Consider the following 18,153-nt stretch of genomic DNA (forward strand, 5'->3'; position numbering starts at 1 on the left):
AGGAATTTTCTTTTTTAGTACGAAACTACCAAATGTGTAATACCAACAACAACTGATACGTTTCACGCAGTTTCAAAACCCGCTTGAAAGCTTTTTTTTTCTTCCTCTTTTTGTTCGGTGCACTTTGATGCCCTTTCATGGATGCATTATGCACGCAACACTCGAGATGTATGTATAAGATTATTGCCAATGTAAAAAAGTAAAGATCATTAGGCGATTTTCCGAAAATGTCGGCACCTGCCATGGCTTCCTGCATGAAAGTAAAAGACAAGATAGAAAAAAAAAAAGGAATATGGAATCTTGGGGATTCTTTTGCGTTGGAAGAATTTTTTAAGTTTTGAATCGATAGTTAAGTATGCGTTATCGATAGACTCCATATGCATAATCGATAGTTGAAAGGAAAAATTGGGGAATGGAATGAAGAGTTGTTTGGAGTCTGAAGCGAAAACCGTCCTTTTTCCCAGTTTCATTTATTTAATTTTTTTTTTGTGTTTTCTGTTTCTTTCCTGAGTTTTGCGCCGTTGTTGACTTGTATCCTCTACGGTCAGAACTCAAACTCACCCCTCAAAGCTGAAGTAAAAACTAGATGGAAAAGGTAAAAAAGAAATAAAAGGAAAAACATATTCTGACAGAGTGATGCCCCTAGGTTATGCCCCTACCATACATCTGAAAAGTGACAATGGGCAAACGATAGGTTTTCATGTACGTCTCCCGTGCCCTAGTGATTATTTTCTATCTAGGCAAGTTCATTTTACCACTCTACTTATTGAATATGAGAGAAATAAAATGGAAGTCTTGACTACGGGATGCATCACTCTTTTGTCAGGATTGTGAGCACAGTCTGTATTGATCGACCTGGTGAGAGCCATCCTAGACAGAGAAGGGAGAACTCAGAGAGCAATATTTCTCTCTTCCCCTTCTCATTTTAAATTCTAAAGCTCTCATGCAGTTTTTTCCAGCTGTCAAATATTGTGCACATATGAGGAGTGGAGAACACAATAGCTTGTGCATATGGATAACAAACCGTTCGATAACTCTTGTACTCTTCTATTACAGGTTTTCATCCAGAACTCATGACAACAATTGGACCACTCATGTGAAGCTATCGGGCCTCATTAAGGACTGAAGAGATCGACCCAATAGTTGCATCCCCCACAGACCGTCCAATTATGTTGATGCAGTAGTGATTCGTCGCAGTGTGCCTTATTCATAGCGTGCCTCATAGTGAAACCAACTCCTCCTCTGCTTCACCCCTCGTATTTCACCAGTCTGGAACTAGATGCTGCCTGGTAAGCAACCTCTGTTTTTTACCATTTCTATTGTAGTTCATTTTTTTCCTATTGTTATCAAGCATTCACTAAAAAATGAGAAATCTCCCTACTCATTGTTACGTTGTCAGATTATATTTCGCGCTCCAACGATTCCAATCAATGCGTACCCACCAAGACTTTCAGTTGTTTTTTTTTATGGTGCTCCAGAGGGGTGGGGGTCTCTTCCAAAGCCGGATATGAGTTCCGAGATGGATTCTCTACAGTTCTGCCTTTTCGATGAGTTTTAGTTCCTTTTCTGAAGTTGCCAACCTCGGTTCAGTAATTCTACAAGTTTAAGCCTCTGTTTACTAGTGAAAAACGATGACAAAGTTGATACGTGCTTCATGTGTGAAAATGCACTTCTGCTCTAATGATTTTATTCGTCATCATTTCTTCCGTGTTCAGGTGATGCTGCTCCTGTTTTATTTATCCTCCGTTGATTGCAACGAGCTTGTACAGTGTTAAGTGATGAATGGAGGTGGAGCTGTGACCCGTTTTTCGGAATCTGCCCCTCGTCCCCCTGTCTTCCCAGGTAATTTGGTTAATCACAATTTCCTCACAAAGTTTAAGTTGACATATTTTTGTCATGCTTTATTCTAGGCGAAGAAAATGTGCCGCAAAGTCAGGTGAAGATGGATCCATGGGCTTCGCGGTTCGGAAGGCGGGGCCCGTCGCATCCCTCGACGCTGTCGCCCTCCAAAGGTTCATCACCCGTCCTCACGCCGCGCAGGCATGGCCAGTCGATGGATGAGAGCGACTTGGCGCGCCGCTACGAACCGGCTGAAGGATCGGCCTCCACCTCTCCACCTTTGGCCGAAACGCCTCCCTACTTGCGATGGGCTGAAAATCTTCATTTCCTCCTTACCGATCCCGACGGTGTCGAACTCTTCGAAAAATATCTCGAACAGGAAAATTGCTCCCATTTACTCAAAGTATTCCTAACTCCTTTTAAACGTTGGTCAGTCTTTTTATACTAAATAATTTAATTTTTTGTATAGTTCTGGTTTGCCTGCGAAGGCCTTAAACGGCAGTGGGCAGAAGATCCCGACAAAGCTATTCAAATTATCCAAGTCATTCATAAAAAGTACATCAGGCCTAGAAGGGTCAATGTATCAGAACTGGTTCGCCGTGAAATTAATGACCGAGTGGCCAATAGAGCTACGTTAGACGCTCACATCTTTGACGAAGCGCAAAAAGATGTCGAAGATATTATTCGTAGCTCAGTTTACGTCAATTTCCTAAATTCAGACGTCTATTTATCGTACATCCAAGTAAAACGTTTTCATCTTTGAATGTCTTCTTTCCTTAACATTTTAATCTGTGTGTATGTATAACAGTCTATGCAAAATGGCCTGCCGGATTCACCACGAAGTGGCCGGAGTCAAGGAGGAGGTTCAGAAAACACAGCCAAATCCTCCGTCGCCCCTGATCTCCTCGTAACGGGCGCTGTAGACGATCGAGGACCTCATCCCGGGCCATTACCAACTCTCCACGAAGATTCGGAATTGGCTTATCCCCCAGTCGAAGTGAACAAGCCAATCCAGCTGACGCTTGAGGCCTTAATGGCCACTAAACAGGACCGAATGAATGTCGAAATACGACCAGTAGGCGGGCCCTACACAGGGTGAGTCATGAGACAAGAGCTTGAATGAAAATTGCATTGCATGGTTAATTTTATAATTTTCATTTTATGTTGGCTCGTTTTTTTCTTCTTCTTTTATTTCATTATCGGAATGCCGTTTTCCTAATTTTTCTTTCAAATTTTATTTATGATTTTGTTTCGGTTTCGCTTTTCTTTTACGTTCATTTTTGGGGTAGTAGTCGAGTGGTGCACAATCCATATCACGCACCTTACGCGCCGTACAATCCCGTTTCACGCCAGGATTCCGAGATTTCCTCTGATGCTCACACGGACGACACTCGATCGCTGACTGATAGTTCTGTGTAAGAGTTTTATTCCCAGAGTTTTAGCATGAATGCCTTACGTTTCTTTTTTGTTTTCGACTCATTTAATCAATATTTATAATGGATTGTTTTGTCCTGACCATTTACGTTTAAAAAAATGTTTGGCTTGTATAGCGATGGCTCTATGCTGTTTTACCCAGCAAAGCCTAGCCGGCATCAGTTGCGCAAAGCTGCCCAAAAGATGAAAAACGATTGCATGCGAAATCGTGATCCGTCAATAAATCAGCCGTTCATCCCACGAACCCACCGTCCGCCACCCAAAGATCAGGTTATTCGCATTCATTCTTTTTTTGTGTGTGTTCGGCCAGCATTACTTAAAAAAGTGTTGTTTTGATTTTGTACACAGCAGATGACACCCCAACAGCCGCATGAATTTGCCGCTCTTCTCATTCAAAAGTTGGAGGCTGTAAAGAGGGAACGAGAATCCGAAGAGAAATTACTTCGAATTGTTGCTGAGGTAAGTTCTCATGATTTCGATATCTCATTTTCGCTTACCAAAACGCCTGTTTGTTGTACACAGAGGGATAGTGAGGCAAGCGGCTTGGATGAACCTTGCCCTCAAGGCGCGCGCTTAAGACCCGGATCTGAATGCTCGGCCCGGGTTCTGGCTGAAGCATTGTCTAAGATCGCTCCGTCAAACGAAGCGGATACGCAATCGATTCTTGGTACTGCATACATCATAATATCCGTTGACCATTTCGTTTTGTAATCGATCTTTTTGCTTCATCATAGATAACCACGTACAGAGAATCTGGGCAGATCAAACGCCTTTACGATCGCCCGGTGCTCCCTCACCACGGCCGTGGTCCCCAGAAAACCGCCGCCGATTACCACCGAATTCTGTGGCTCTTCCCACCAAAGCCAGCGGGCCACCGATTATGAGCTCATCCGCTTATGGAGCCGGCTATTTTCAACGTTCGTCGGCCCATCACCGCCGGAAAGATAAGGTTCGTCAGCAGCGAATCGTTTTAATTGATTCAACTTGGATTTTGAAATGATGGATCTTTTAGGATATTGAAAAAGGATCGACGTATTCAGCCGATTCGGGTGCAATTCTCGATCAAGGTGACAGCGTAAGAGAAAATCGAGGCCACTTTTCCAAGTCGCAATCGATTCCGGACGCGCGTCGAATTGGGATGAGCCTCTCCGGAGGGGGCTGGTAGTGCCGTTGGCAGCAAAAAGTCGGAATATGATCGTGTCCATGATAGCGGCCTTTGTCTGCATACAGACCCAAATCCAGGATCGCTAATGGCTCCACCTTCACAACCTCCCAAGGAAAAGGTGCTCCATTGGATCAGCACCAACGACAAGTGGCAAGAAGCCGATAGAGATCCGTCATCCAAACACAGGTAACTGATAACGCCTTGATGAAAATCAGCGTCACGCAAGGGTAACCAATATATTTTGCGCTGGAAAACAAAGGTCGCGCCCACCCAGTTCAACGTCACCCATTTCCTCGAGAAGGAGTCGGAAACAGGTGTCTGCATATGGCACTTCTCGGTCGGAGTCGTTAGAAAGAGCTGGAAAGTTGGCCGGTCCATTATCGCAAGCAGATGACGATATGGCTAGAAATCGTCCACCAACTAAGCCAAAGTAAGTTTATAGCCTTACTTTGAAGAGTTGAAATTGTTTTTGCTAACTAAATCGCTTTCTACAACTCTTAGGCCTAGCGTGTCACAACCAACTGCCACTCACTCGACTACAATGAAAAAACCAGCAAGCAGTGGAGCTCTCTCAGGTAAACCAAAACAATGCGTTGGTATCGTTGTGAAGAAAATATATTATTCTGTTTTCTTTGTATTGACCATTTTCAGGTGAAAGCGGAAGCACAGTTCCGCCAGAATGCACTGTTGTGACTTTCACCTTTGGAGATGAGCCCGTACCCTACCGTAGCAGAATACCTGGACGAACTGTCACGCTCAAGCAATTCAAAGAAACTTGTTTACCCAAAAAAGGAAACTACAAGTATGATTTTTACTTGCACGACGCATTGACAGCCTTTGTTATTTAGATTTCCTGTTTCTTTTTTTAAAATTCTAGGTACTACTTTAAGACGAATTGCGAAGATGACGTAGCGATGGCAGTTAATCAAGAGGTGATTGACGATTCCGAGATTTTACCGCTCTGGGAAGACAAAGTGCTCGGTATCGTCAAGCTGGTCGATTAAAATCGATGATGTTATAAAAAAACGATATTGTCCTGGGAATTACGCAAACAAAAAATCTTTAATTGAACCTGAATATTATGTTGCAGCTTAAAAATACCCGTCTTCAAAGTTCAGCCCTGTCTTTTATGTTGTATGATGTTAGTTCTACTTTGTCATTTTCATCGGTTCACGCGTTATTATTTCTCTTAACTCCTGTCTTTTGATAGAAATGGGTTTCTTTTATTTCTTTTTCCTTTTATTTTGGAAAGCGTGCAACAATCGTGTCGTAGTAATTACCCTTTTCCAGCATGAATGAATATCTGTTTAATTGTCGAGCTGAGACCTCTCCTCCCTCCTGCATTTCTTTTTTATAAGTTGTCTGGGCCAAAAAAAAACTAATTTAAGAAAAAATGTTGGAAGATTTGCCTTAGCCAGAATATTTTTTTCTTACTTCGCAACCGTGTACACATCCATCGAGTATTCTCCGAAAGATAAGGAATGATATGTGTTCAACTCGAATTCCTCATCTCACATTATCCTCCATCCCCTCCTCAAATAAAACGGCCACTTCATCTGATGCATTACTAACTCAACGTTTCATTACAATTTTATGAAATTCTTTTGTATAACAGTGTAACATTCATTTCATCTTCCAATTTTGAAGTTATTAAGTGGGATAAAAACAACTGGATATCGATAGTTGTAAAGACTAATCAAACCAATTCAAGAAGAACTTGGCGATGGCATGCACTCTTTAGGGCGAGTTACCAGTTACCAGAAGGCCTCCAGGGTTTACGACTTTTGAGGCGCGTTTTGGCGTGTACTTGGGTGACCAGAAAGGAGGTTGAGTTTCGATCAACCGTGTTTTGGTGCCAACCTGGTTGAACTCGACTAATGTTTTGGTGTCAACTGTTAACTTCTGTACAGTTGAGGTTCAACCGCAACCAGACGACTACATGGCCCAGCTCTACCACGGTCCAGAGCATGGTAGAACAGAACTAGCGCTTAGCCCCGCGCCAAGCTTTAACTCGATTCGGTGCGGGGATAATTTTTATCGGTGCGGTGATTTCGGTGCTCGGTGCCATCCCCGATTTCAATACGAAGCAATCCCCGATCCCGATCCCAATCGGTTCTGGTCCAGAACCGAGCTTGACGCCACACCCCTTTTTCGATGTGCGATAAATTTGTTTTGGCAAAATGCCTTGATAAACAGAAGTAGTCTGCTAACAAAAAGTTGTTTTATTTATGGTTTTGATTTTTGAATCCCTTATTTCTAGTTTAAATCAATTTTTTTAGTTAAAATTTTTTATTATATAAATATAAGTTATTTATAGTATAAAATTTATATTATAAAATTTTCGCATCCATTTAACCAGGAAATATTGAAACTGTATATTAAAAATTATTATTAGGCATTTAAAGTAATATTAGCGATCGGCCCCGATTAGCCATAATCGGGTTAACCGCCCCTCCCCGCCCCGGGAAAAGGCAATCGGGGCTTAATCGGGGTGCCATTTCCTCAGCCAGGGCGGGGCAGGGCAAAAATCGAGGTTTACCCGCTTGCCCTGACGCCATTTGCAAAAATGGCGCCTGAATTCAAACTACGAATTTGGGTCGGGTTTTTATCGGGGCAACCGGGGCGAATACCCCGATTTTCATTTTAATAATCGATTTCAACTCGATCGATTATGTTTTTACGTCGATCGACTGATTGCATTCGGGGTTGCATCCCCGATTAGGCACCCCGATACAACCCGGTCGGGGTTCGAAAATTTTCACCCCGAGCCCCGAACGGCCCGCCCCGAGCCCCGAATTTAGAAACCCGATTGGCAAATTGCGCCCCGATTAGGGTCGGGGCCGATCCCTAAGTAATATAGATAAATATAAACACCGAGGATGAGGCAACTATGGCAACTGTTATAAGAAATAAAATGCTGGTTTGTGTGGGCGCGAACACATGTAAGATGTGCTTTTTTCAGCTTTGTTTTCAGCTTAGCGCCTGCACCCTCTGGTAGTAGTAAGCTGGTTCTCGGGTAATCGGGACCAATCCCTAGTCAAAACCCAAAATTACTCTGTCTCCTGATGGAGTTCGATTGGGGTGATATTTATTCCCGTGAGATGGTTCGGTACCAGGTTTCGGGTTCAACCAGGCAGACCATCTCATCTTAGAAAATGGCGTCAGTAATAGTGGGAAAATAGATCGATATGCTGATATAAACAATTTACTTGTGATCGGGTCACACACCACGTTTAGATAACCCGATCCTCCCCCCCCCCAAAAAAAAAGCCCATGGCCGGCCGACCCGCGCACCCGCCCTGAAAGCAAAATGACCCGCCCGAACCCTATTGACAATTTATAATCCGGCATCGCCGGTCTGCAGACTTATTTGTATTTCGTGCTTTCAAAGATTTCAGTATTAATAGTGGTAAATTCTTACTACAAGCACAAGACAGATTTGGAATTAAAAGATTGAATTAGAAAAGAAATGGGATCTCTTTCCAGACCGTTTCATTCAGTTGGGTTGGGCGATGAAGAAATTTTCTGTCTTTCTTTTTCTCCTTATGAATGGTCCAAGAATTTCCTAGCTATTGGCACTGGAAATAAGGTTGTTATTGCAAATGTTCAATATGAAAACGTAAGTGTTATGATTAAGTGCAGCCTCATCAACAAATGTGATATCAATATGTATTTACTCATTGCATGTCAATTGACATGCTTACAGGATGAAATTCAGTTCAATGTCATTCGTGAATTCCACCATCTCTGTCCGGTTATTACCTTAAGTTGGAGCGCACTTTCATCTAGTGATACGGTTCCAAAAGTCTGCAAGTTTGCTACAGCTGGTATTGATGGAAAAATCCGGATATATAGCAGTGATCTTGCTCAGTCTGAAAACATTTTAGTATATTTGCTCACATGTAGTTTATATAGGCTCCTTATGATAATTTTTTCTTTCAAAGGAGCTAAGTGGCCATACTGATAATGTCAATTGCATAGCTTTTCAACCAGATATAGATGACAAGTTTTTAATTTCTACATCTGATGATTTCACCTGTAAGATTTGGTCTGTGGAGAATGGAGATCTTTTGAAAACTATCCCTCTTCAATCATCAGGTGATTTCATAGTGCAACTGATAAACTTGAAGTAGTCCCAAGTATTAATCTAGAAAGTGGTATTGTAGGAATGGCTGTGAGGTTCAATCCTTCAGAGCCTAACAAATTTTTTGTCATTGAAAAATCAGGAGTGACTACACTCTTCAGTACAATGAATTTTTCACCAGTCACTTCTTTGAGCAACAATTTCACTTGTCAGGATCCAGCTCTAGATGCTGATTGGTCCTCCTGCAATCCAACTTATATCATTACCGCATTAGGAGGTCGAATTCAACATTGGAATTTGAACTCCTTGAGGTATTTCCTTCGTTATGAAACCTATATTGTAGCAAGGAGTTTGGGAAATCAAGCAATTCTTTTCATTATTGCCTTTCTTTGTTTAAGCGTTCCCGAGGACACCACTACAGTGTCCTGCGAAATGGTTCGCAAGGTACGATTTCATCCAACGTTTGAAAATTTTATGGCGGTTCTGAGTTCACCAGGCCCTGTTGTTACTGTACTCCGTTCCATGGGTCCGGTTATGGTAACAGATTCCTTGATGGTAAGGGAAAAAAAATCTAAATTACATGCCTAATTTGAAAATATTAACCTTTTATACTTTAGGCAGCCAACGATCTTAGTTGGCATTTTTCTCTGCCCCTGCTTGCCGTAGCAAACGATAGATCTGTGCGGTTTTGGAAATTGCTATTAAAGTGACGTTTTGTAAATAAATTCAATTGATGAAATAAAATTGAATGGCGTACCAAACAAAAATATTTCTGACAAAAAATTTGTGTTGCGAATGTGATTGACACTATTTGGGAGTGCTCATTCCACAAAGTAAACATTCCTATTGCACCGTCTGACTACTGCATTTCTGTCCCGCGCCTGCCTCTTAAATTGTCAGTATATCCCGTCTTTTTATTACGTGAACGTGTTACGCACGTATATCGTTTAAGCCTGTTCGTCAATTTAGTTTTTTCGCATTAACGCAAAAGAATTTATTTGCGTTCGATTAGCAGTTGATTAGTCACTAACTGGTAACATGATTCTTCTACGGCGTGATTGGCTGTCAAACTATCGGCTGCTGGTTTTCTTTATTTTCAACTTCAACTCGATTTAACCTTACTTTCCTTCCCTGTCTTTTTTACTAAAGTCGCTTATGGTTGTTCGAGCTATTTTCAGAATATTTTTTCTAAGGTGACTGGATTTTTCGAAAGAAATCATGTTTGTTTATAGTAAAAAGGAAAAAACATAAAAACAAAAGAAAGAAAATTTATTTATTTGACTATTTGAGAAGTCCGCAGTTACCCCCTGTTTAGCAGCAACCAATAACGTTATGCCGAATGGCTAACTGTTTGGTGAATGTTTGGGGACGTGTTTTGGATTTTTTATGGTGACATTTAACATGTATCTTTAAGGTAACTATTTTTATTTTATTTTGGAAAATATGTATTCTTAATTCATTGCCGAGTTTTTAATAGCAAAAATTTATTTACGGTTTTTCAAAAATTATTCTTGGATTTTGCGCTGTCAGATACGGTTCGTCTGAAAGCCGTCTTGGTTTGATTTCAAACAATCAACACCAACCATGAATCCGGCCAAGCAAAAAAACTGGAAGCTCCTCACTGATCCTCTCATTATTAAAGGAGCAGTGAAGCTCTTTCGGTATGAGGGACAAGTCCAAGGAGATCCCACCTATCCTGCTGTTCATGTTCGAGATCCACGTTCTCAAATACAAAGGCTTTGGTCCAGGCCTGAAGTTCTTGATCTTCCAGTGCCAAGATTCAGGGTATGTACTATGTTTCACTTTTAATCAATTATAAATCACATATTTGCTCATTTGATGTGTCATTCCCAATAGATAGATGCAGAATACATAGGGGACCCACCCTCAGTTGAAGTCACTATATGTAATGTCAATGATAACATTGATAAAGTTTTTCTTGGAGATCTGGTATGTAATAGTTGCAAATCAATGTTAGTAATGTGGCATAATTTTTTTATTTCTTTTGTTTGTAGGTAAAAAAACATGGCCCATTTGAGGAACTTCAGATCTTTTACCACCCAAAAACCAATAAACATTTGGGATTGGCTAGAGTCATATTTGAGAATGTAAAAAATGCAAAAGCTTGTGTAGAAAAGCTCAATCAAACCTCAGTTATGGGAAGACCTTTACAAGTATTTCTTGACCCATTCGGTAACACACTGGCAACATTGTAGGTTTGTTATATTGCTAGAAAAATCTTTCTGTTATGAAATTGCAGGGGCGGAGTGCAAAAAACTCTTCGAAACGCTAACGACGGAGAAAAAGCCTGAGGTTAAACCCGAAATTAAAAAAATTGAAAACAAACCAAGTGAAGAGCCAGAAACGGTTGTTCCAGTTCCTCCTCTACAAGTCATACAAAGGGAGAAAAGCAGCAGTCAGCTGCAAACCACCAATAATCTTGAATCAGAAGAGCACTATTTTAATTCCAACGGCCATGCCGGTGTTGAGGGGTCCTACAATTTTCCTCCACCCTCATTCTCTGTTCCGCCACCCACTGCCGACTTCTATGGAGGTTGGCACCAGCAGTTTTGGAATACATCAGCTCCTTCGTGGGTCACGCAACCACCTCCAGAAGCAGCTCTCGCGAACAGCAATCATGAAGAAGAGAAGAAAGAGGAGGAGCCTCTCGTTTTGGATTTAGATTCGCGGATAGAGCTCCTCTTGAAGGGGAAGATCTCGGCGGCACTCAATACACCCGCTTTCCTACAACTTCATCTAGATGGTAGCAGTAATTCTGGTTCCTCGAGAAGTAGCAGTCGAGCTGCCGATCACGATAACAAAAATGTAGACCCTTGTTCCAGTCCACCACTCTCCCCACCTCCCTCCCCTTTCTTATCCCAAGAAATTTATTTTGAATATTATAAAGCTGCACATCCAGAACCCCCACAAGGTTAGTTTTAAAAGTTTGAACCTTATCTTTCTCGTGTTTTTTGTTAACAAGTTGTTGTTTTTCTAGCCCCACGTTTAAGTGGAGAGATACTTAACGACGAAATGAGCCTGTCCAGTTTAAGCTCCGGAGATGAAAAAATTTTCAACTCTGATGGAACTAAAATTGAAATAGATGACCAAAACGCAGGAGGCCCTTCATTTTCGCACTTTTTCCCTCCACCTCCAAACTACTCTTCTAGTGATCCCTACTTTGCGTGGCGGGGTATGTATGGAAATGCATACAATCAGTCCGCTGCATTCGCCTCGGGAACAAATAACGCTGCATATCCGAATTTCAATTATCCCCCGCCAAATGGATATCCCCCTTTGGTTGATGTGGCCCAATCTACTGCTTCCACCATGCAGAACAATGCGCAACCCGAACAAGGCGCAGAAGATCCTCATGCTGCAACCATTGAGTATGTTACATTTCACCATTACATAGAAGAAAGGAATCCTTCAAATATTTTTTTGTTTGTTTTTTTTGCTTTTATAGGGAAGTTGTGGATCGCATAGTTGCTGAACTTAAACAAATTTTGAAGAAAGATTTCAATCGACGGATGGTTGAGGGAACGGCATTCAAAGGTAAGTGTTACATAAGGTTTAGTGTCTTTATTTTCTTATTTTCCAGAGAATTAATTGTCGTGTCTTTATTTTATAGCATTCGAAAATTGGTGGGATGAGCAAAGTAAGCAGGAAACCAAAGGTCCGTTGACAAAGCCAAACTCTCTGAATTCGATAACGTCAGCTCTCCAGCAGCCAGGTCAGCCACCTCAGTCAGTGGCGCAAACAAGTGAACAACAGCCACAAGCCGCTACGAAAAAAGTGAGCCTAGGATTTGAAGGTCTCAATTTCGGTTTTGGATTGGGTTTAGGGCTAAGGGCGTCGATGCCGAAATTACCTTCATTCAGAGTACGTTAATAGCAAAGTTTTCATCTTCAATTACGTTCTGTAATTTACCGTTTCTGTTCATAGCGAAAGATAAGGCCTCCCTCCCCACCGCCAATGGATGGCGATTCCAGAAGGAGATTGCAGGATTCTGATGATGAATCTCGAGATGTAAATTGTTTGAATTTTTTGTGTTTGTAACTGATTATTAATGTTTAAATATTCTAGACACGTAACGACAGGCGATACAATCAAAGAGGTCGTGGTTCTTTGCGTTCCTTGTATAGCAGCAGTAGCAGCAGCAGTAGCAGCAGCAGTGACGATGAAGTAAGTTCTGCTAGATTGAAATATTTCTTCCCGATATCACTATCACTTATGAATTTATTAGGATCTTGAAGATAGACATCGAAAGCGGAATCGGCGGCAAAGAGGAAGCGTCTCATTTTCCTCGTCATCTTCTAGCTCTGATGATCGTTCCCATTCAGATTCGGATTCCATATCTGGTGCAGAGAGTATAAGTGAAGGAAGTTTACCTGATTCTCCTCGTCCAATGGCTAACAAAACTAGCCGAACAGAAACTTGCCTTGAGGTGGGTTGCACTTTTTTCCCCTGCGTTTTCCCTTTATTTACTTTATTTATTTTTCTTATTTGCTTATCGCTGTTTTTTGTGTGCAATAGTTAGAGGAAGTATCGCCAGACAGACCTCCAACTCCTGGTACGCCTGATATTCGAGAGGAACCAGAGGATCGTTTATCCCACCTTATCGATCAGGCCAAAGAAAAAGAAGATAGTGACAGTTCGACATCTTCATCAGCCTCCTTTGTTTATAAAGATCATTGCTATTCATTACCTCCAAAGGAAGAACCTCCAGATGAAAAGGGCTCTTCCGCCTCCCCCTCACCTAAACGTGAAGATCATTTGAATGATAGGGTAAAATCGGAGAAGATTACCAAAGTGCCTAGCAAGCTCAAAAATGCTGAAGCACTCAAGAAGAAGCAATCAAAGGTATTAAAAACAACTTTTGTTTTTTTATGGTTAAAATTTCAATTCATTTCAATTTAAACAGAGGGAGGCTAAGCGTATTCGTGATTCAACGACACCGGATCCGGTCTTACCTATCAAAAAGACCTTCGCGCCGCGCGATATGATAGAAGAAATGTCATACTTCTACGAATTTTTAGCCAAAGGGATTGATGCAGAAGACATATCCTATTTCCATAAAAGCTACGAAAATCTTCTGTCTCAGGACGCTTTACAGGTGTTGTCAATTACATATGTTTTGCTTGAAAAGACTCGTATATTAATTTTTTTCCCTCCAGACTCAGGGCTACTGGCTCAATGACACGCATTGGGTGGACTATGATCCAACAGAGATGGATCCTTCACCGTCTAAACGAAAGCGAAAAGAAGAGCCCCGTCCTCACAAGTCTGGATCGGCACGAACCGAGGGCTACTATAAACTTGACAGTAAAGAGAAAGCCAAGCACAAGTCGCATTTCGCTCGATGCGTCACTGAAGACTCACGTTTGCTGGAAGCCAACGTCGTAATGCTATTATGAATGCCTTTCCATTATACTTTCCTTATTCATTTTTCTTTTATCATTTTAGTCCTCCGTACGGACAGCTGGTCTGGGTCCTACAGATACGGGTAACAAGGGACAAGCACTGTCGCGTGAAGCTCGATCGAATCAACGAAGACTTCTAACAGCTTTTGGCTTAGAAAATGATTCTGATCTCCTGAAATTCAATCAGCTTAAGGTAGCACAATCAGATGCTAGTTTTTCAGAAGCATGTGATTTTATTGTAAATATCATAATATTTTTCTTGGTTTTATAGTTCCGTGGGGCTAAATTAAAGTTCGGTAAGTCTTCGATTCACGACTGGGGACTTTTTGCCGTAGAATCGATTGCTGCGGATGAAATGGTGATTGAATACGTCGGGCAGGTAAATACCTCAATTTTTTGTTTTTTTATGGAGCATTTAATTGCAAGTCCTAATGAATCGGTGGATCTAAAAGGTTGTGCGTCCTGTGTTGGCCGACTTGCGAGAGACTCAATACGAAGCAGTCGGTATAGGCTCTTCATACTTATTTCGTGTGGATTTGGAGTACATCATAGACGCCACAAAATGCGGAAATCTGGCCCGCTTCATCAACCACTCATGCAATGTAAGTTTTTCTTTCTTTTTGTAATTCGTTTGAGCGCAAGTTAACTAATAAAATTGTATTATCAATAGCCAAATTGTTATGCTCGAGTCATCACTATCGAAAGCCAGAAAAAATTGTGATCTATTCAAAACAACCTATTGGTGTTGGGGAAGAAATCACGTACGATTACAAGTTCCCCATCGAAGAGGACAAAATTGTTTGCCTCTGCGGCTCGAGCCAATGTCGTGGTACTTTGAATTGAACCAAGAAGACCTCAAACGGTTTCTGCCAACGGACGTGTTCCACTAAACGGACTTTGTACAAAATTCGTTATTTCGATTTACGATTCCTGCTTTCTACTTCTGTTTATCTTATTTGTCCATGATTTCAATGCGTTGAATAGTTTCGCCTTACTCACAAATTGGAATATGTAAAAAAAAAAAAATTGAAAATGAAAGAAACTGAATTGGTTTCGTTTTAATCAAACTATTTGACATAAAAGAATAGTGCGAGAAAGTAGGCTGGAAGTAGGTGCAGATTTCCAAATCCGTTTGAAATTTATAGAGTTTCGTCTAATTGAGAAGCGAGCATGGGCGAAACCGGCCAAACAAAAAGATAATGCAGTAGTGGGATATGGAAACTCACAGTCGGTAATAGGTACTTATAATTTAGAACGAGATTAGTTAAAAGGGGAAAAAAAGGAATAACGTTTTATTTGTCCGTTCATATAGAAAATATAAATTATAGATTGTGCGCTTTTGTGATATTTAAAGACAAGCATGCAACGGCAAATAGATGTCAGACGCTTCCAGATTGTCAACAGTTTTGCAACGTTGAAATTTTGACTCGCGATCGCTGCTCACAACGATGGGGTCTGAAATATATAATACGAGAAATGTTTATTTAAGATGTATGGCAGCTATATATCTTTCTGCCTTCACCTCATTCTATGTGCAAATACGAGGTTGTTCAAATGTAATCAACTTTTCACGAATTTTTTAACGATGTAACAGAATTCATTCTCATTCATTTTCAGGGTTATATGGGCCCAATGGTATCCTTCCATCACATGCCACTTTAGGTATTCAAGACAAAAGGCATTTCTTTGATAAATTTTGGGAGAATCCAACATTGCTACATCTAGCTCCAGTGTTTGGGTTAACTGTTTCCTATTGCATGGAACTGTTTGCTCTGACTGGAATCCTCTTATCATTTCTTGGGTAAAATTTAAATCTGTTTCTGGATTAGAAGTTTAGATCTGAGAGACACCATGTAATTTTTACCATTACATGTAGGCTAGTTTATCAAAAGATCTGCAATTTGTTCATATTTTTTACACTATGGCTCTTATACCTCTCGCTGTACAAAGTGGGCCAAACATTTCTCCATTTCCAGTGGGATATTATGTTACTAGAAAGTGGATTCATAACTATTGTTGTGGCTCCAATCCTTTTCTCAGAGAAAAGAAAAACCACACCAAGAGACCAGTTGTGCTTTTGGCTTGTGAAATGGTTACTTTTTCGACTCATGTTTGCTTCTGGAGTTGTAAAACTTACCAGTAAATGCCCAACATGGTGGAACTTGTCAGGTATTCATTTTTTCTTTGTTTCACTTAAGTGCTGTAGCACTTAAATATATTGTTAAAGCTAATTATTCATTTCTTTAATAGCCTTGACAGTTCATTATGAATCTCAATGCATTCCAGCTCCGTTGGCATGGTATTTACATCAGTCTCCGGTTTGGTTCCATAAACTCTCAGTGGTGGCAACGTACGTGATTGAAATTGCGCTGCCTTTTTTGTTTTTTGCACCGTTTCGGAAATTGCGACTTTTTTCGTGCTATGGACAGGTTGAATTGAGTATTGCGTGAGAATTCAAATGTATTCCCTTTCCATAAAATTATTTCTTTCAGATGCTGCTTCAGGTCATGATAATCGCGAGTGGAAATTACAATTTCTTCAATCTCCTTACTATTACATTTTGTTTTTCGCTGATGGACGATCGTCATCTTTTTGGACTACAAAACAACAAGAAGGCGTCAGCGATGGAAAATACAGTCACTGGAATTACCCTTGGATTACTGATTTATTTTACGGTTCTTTGGTTTGGGATTGATTTAGGAAAGGAAGTCCCAGTCCATTCTGAAATACGTACGTACAATGTCAATATGTTTAGTTTTCTTCAAGTTACATAATTTTTCTCTTCATTATTAACAGAATTTTCTGCAAAAGATTTTGAAAGGGCCCTTAAATTAGCAGTAGCAACATCAATTGCCATTGGTGCTATATCTTTCTTCTTCACGGCTTGCACATCCCTATATGATCTCGTTTTCAGATCACGATCATCCTTGTTTGAATATATTCTGAATGTTATTCAGTATGTCACGTATTTCACCGTGGCATGTTTCCTGTTTGGAATCAGCTTGGTATAGTTTCTTTGGGAAAATATGTGTACCGTCGAAGAAAGACCTTCTTAATCTCATTCCATATGTTTCTTAAGGTTCCGTATTCGACGCTTGATCCTGCGACGCGTACGTCACTTCCCGTTTTCCTTAATCGTTGGCATGGACAGTTTGATCAGTTTCATTTAACTAGTAAGAAGTCATGACATAATTATTTAAATTATATTGTGCTCACATGCGTATTGTGTTCTAGGTTCCTACGGTCTCTTTCGATCCATGACTGGTGTAAATGGTCGACCAGAGGTGATATTAGAAGGAGCAACTGAACTACAGGGCCCATATAACGAAATTTCATTTAAATATAAACCTGGGCAAATTGAAAGACCATGCCCGTTCATTGGTAAGCACAGTGATGCTTAAATATCGCATAAATTCTGAAATCTAAATTCCGCATATCTTTGTTTTTCCCAGTACCTTATCAACCTCGACTAGATTGGCAAATGTATTTTTCATTCTCCTGATTTTTTTGTTCCATTCGTACGGTAAGTGAAATCAAATGTATTTAATACAGGTGGTTTGCAGCATTGGGAACCTATCATCACAATCCCTGGTTAGTATCATTGACCTACCGAATTTTGACCAACGAGTCGGATGTCATTAATCTACTCGATTCCAATATATACAACGAGTTTGAAGAAGATTGGCCTCCAAAATATATCAAAGGAAGTTTATATACCTATAAATATACCTCTTCATCAGACCACAGGTACACCTGATTTAAACATTTTAAACAGGAAAACTCATTTTCAAAATATTCCTGGCAGTGTCACAGACAATTCGTGGAAACGAACAAGGGTTTCTGACTATCTTCCCATTTTCTCATCTGATCATGAACCATTGATTAAATACCTGGAGAACCAAAGAATACTTGGCCAACCTGATATTACATTGACAAATACTTTATTGGCATCATTTCTCGACAAAGTTTGGGTAATTTGTAGTGCAACAGAACCCCATATCTTCATTTGGGCATTGTTGGTTTCAGCTTTTGTTGTTACTCGCTTATCATAAAAACAGATGGTCCACTATTATCTCTTAAAATTTAAAAATGTATGTGTAAGTGTAATACACATTGCTTGCTTAAACAGAGCGCCAAAGCACTTTCGGCATTGAAAAGCGCGGTAAAATCAAGCGTACCAATAAGCAGATGTGTGTTTCGGTATACCC

General features: G+C 40.6%; 4 protein-coding genes and 1 long non-coding RNA gene across 7 annotated transcripts; 4 read left to right on the forward strand and 1 right to left on the reverse strand.

Moving 5' to 3' along the window:
* The first annotated feature begins 411 nt into the window (after nt 1-411).
* Nucleotides 412-6,047, forward strand: LOC123467045 (axin-like). Its single transcript, XM_045167114.1, is given in 17 exon segments — nt 412-595; nt 1,057-1,289; nt 1,716-1,842; nt 1,911-2,242; nt 2,309-2,581; nt 2,648-2,934; nt 3,129-3,254; nt 3,390-3,543; nt 3,625-3,732; nt 3,796-3,940; nt 4,008-4,222; nt 4,286-4,422; nt 4,424-4,624; nt 4,698-4,868; nt 4,940-5,013; nt 5,090-5,240; nt 5,316-6,047. Coding segments are annotated over 15 exon segments (2,565 nt in total). The 5' UTR covers nt 412-595; nt 1,057-1,289; nt 1,716-1,778; the 3' UTR covers nt 5,443-6,047.
* Nucleotides 6,048-7,787: 1,740 nt separating this feature from the next.
* LOC123467047 (nucleoporin Nup37-like) lies at nt 7,788-9,289 on the forward strand. Its single transcript, XM_045167117.1, has 6 exons — nt 7,788-8,057; nt 8,145-8,324; nt 8,383-8,536; nt 8,605-8,833; nt 8,921-9,077; nt 9,140-9,289. The coding sequence occupies exons 1-6, from the start codon at nt 7,908-7,910 to the stop codon at nt 9,230-9,232; spliced, it is 963 nt and encodes a 320-aa protein (XP_045023052.1). The 5' UTR covers nt 7,788-7,907; the 3' UTR covers nt 9,233-9,289.
* Nucleotides 8,091-9,682, reverse strand: LOC116931943. Its single transcript, XR_004399209.2, has 3 exons — nt 9,280-9,682; nt 9,135-9,200; nt 8,091-9,070 (listed from the first exon to the last, which is right to left on the reverse strand). It is a non-coding gene; the product is annotated as an uncharacterized LOC116931943 (long non-coding RNA).
* A 102-nt stretch (nt 9,683-9,784) lies between these two features.
* LOC116931940 (histone-lysine N-methyltransferase SETD1) lies at nt 9,785-14,980 on the forward strand. Its single transcript, XM_032939620.2, is given in 19 exon segments — nt 9,785-9,936; nt 10,053-10,307; nt 10,380-10,472; nt 10,538-10,715; nt 10,783-11,454; nt 11,521-11,911; nt 11,989-12,077; nt 12,154-12,404; nt 12,468-12,551; nt 12,609-12,707; nt 12,769-12,969; nt 13,059-13,385; nt 13,447-13,638; nt 13,700-13,924; nt 13,989-14,138; nt 14,217-14,324; nt 14,398-14,547; nt 14,616-14,658; nt 14,661-14,980. Coding segments are annotated over 18 exon segments (3,582 nt in total). The 5' UTR covers nt 9,785-9,936; nt 10,053-10,106; the 3' UTR covers nt 14,789-14,980.
* A 342-nt stretch (nt 14,981-15,322) lies between these two features.
* LOC116931941 (lipase maturation factor 2) lies at nt 15,323-18,075 on the forward strand. 3 transcript variants are annotated; one of them, XM_032939624.2, is made up of 11 exons: nt 15,323-15,501; nt 15,563-15,746; nt 15,822-16,114; nt 16,196-16,374; nt 16,438-16,675; nt 16,742-16,950; nt 17,025-17,118; nt 17,180-17,326; nt 17,398-17,428; nt 17,498-17,692; nt 17,751-18,075. In XM_032939624.2, the coding sequence occupies exons 1-11, from the start codon at nt 15,435-15,437 to the stop codon at nt 17,995-17,997; spliced, it is 1,884 nt and encodes a 627-aa protein (XP_032795515.2). In that variant the 5' UTR covers nt 15,323-15,434; the 3' UTR covers nt 17,998-18,075. The 3 variants fall into 3 exon arrangements, with proteins under 3 accessions (XP_032795515.2, XP_032795513.2, XP_032795512.2); XM_032939622.2 differs by having other exon boundaries at nt 15,323-15,490; nt 15,540-15,746; XM_032939621.2 differs by having other exon boundaries at nt 15,323-15,490.
* Nucleotides 18,076-18,153: the final 78 nt, after the last annotated feature.

The sequence above is a fragment of the Daphnia magna genome, unplaced genomic scaffold (genome assembly GCF_020631705.1).
Source record: "Daphnia magna isolate NIES unplaced genomic scaffold, ASM2063170v1.1 Dm_contigs139, whole genome shotgun sequence".
Lineage (NCBI taxonomy): Eukaryota > Metazoa > Arthropoda > Branchiopoda > Diplostraca > Daphniidae > Daphnia > Daphnia magna.

What these genes read in the sequence shown, in the direction of transcription:
- LOC123467047 (XM_045167117.1), top strand. Translation starts at nt 7,908, where the DNA reads ATGGGATCTCTTTCCAGACCGTTTCATTCAGTTGGGTTGGGCGATGAA. An exon ending in TGGAATTTGAACTCCTTGAG is followed by an intron (nt 8,834 to 8,920) that starts GTATTTCCTTCG and finishes TCTTTGTTTAAG; the next exon opens with CGTTCCCGAGGACACCACTA. An exon ending in TGGTAACAGATTCCTTGATG is followed by an intron (nt 9,078 to 9,139) that starts GTAAGGGAAAAA and finishes TTTATACTTTAG; the next exon opens with GCAGCCAACGATCTTAGTTG.
- LOC116931941 (XM_032939621.2), top strand. Translation starts at nt 15,394, where the DNA reads ATGGGGTCTGAAATATATAATACGAGAAATGTTTATTTAAGATGTATG. An exon ending in AACATGGTGGAACTTGTCAG is followed by an intron (nt 16,115 to 16,195) that starts GTATTCATTTTT and finishes TTTCTTTAATAG; the next exon opens with CCTTGACAGTTCATTATGAA. An exon ending in TCCTGTTTGGAATCAGCTTG is followed by an intron (nt 16,951 to 17,024) that starts GTATAGTTTCTT and finishes ATGTTTCTTAAG; the next exon opens with GTTCCGTATTCGACGCTTGA.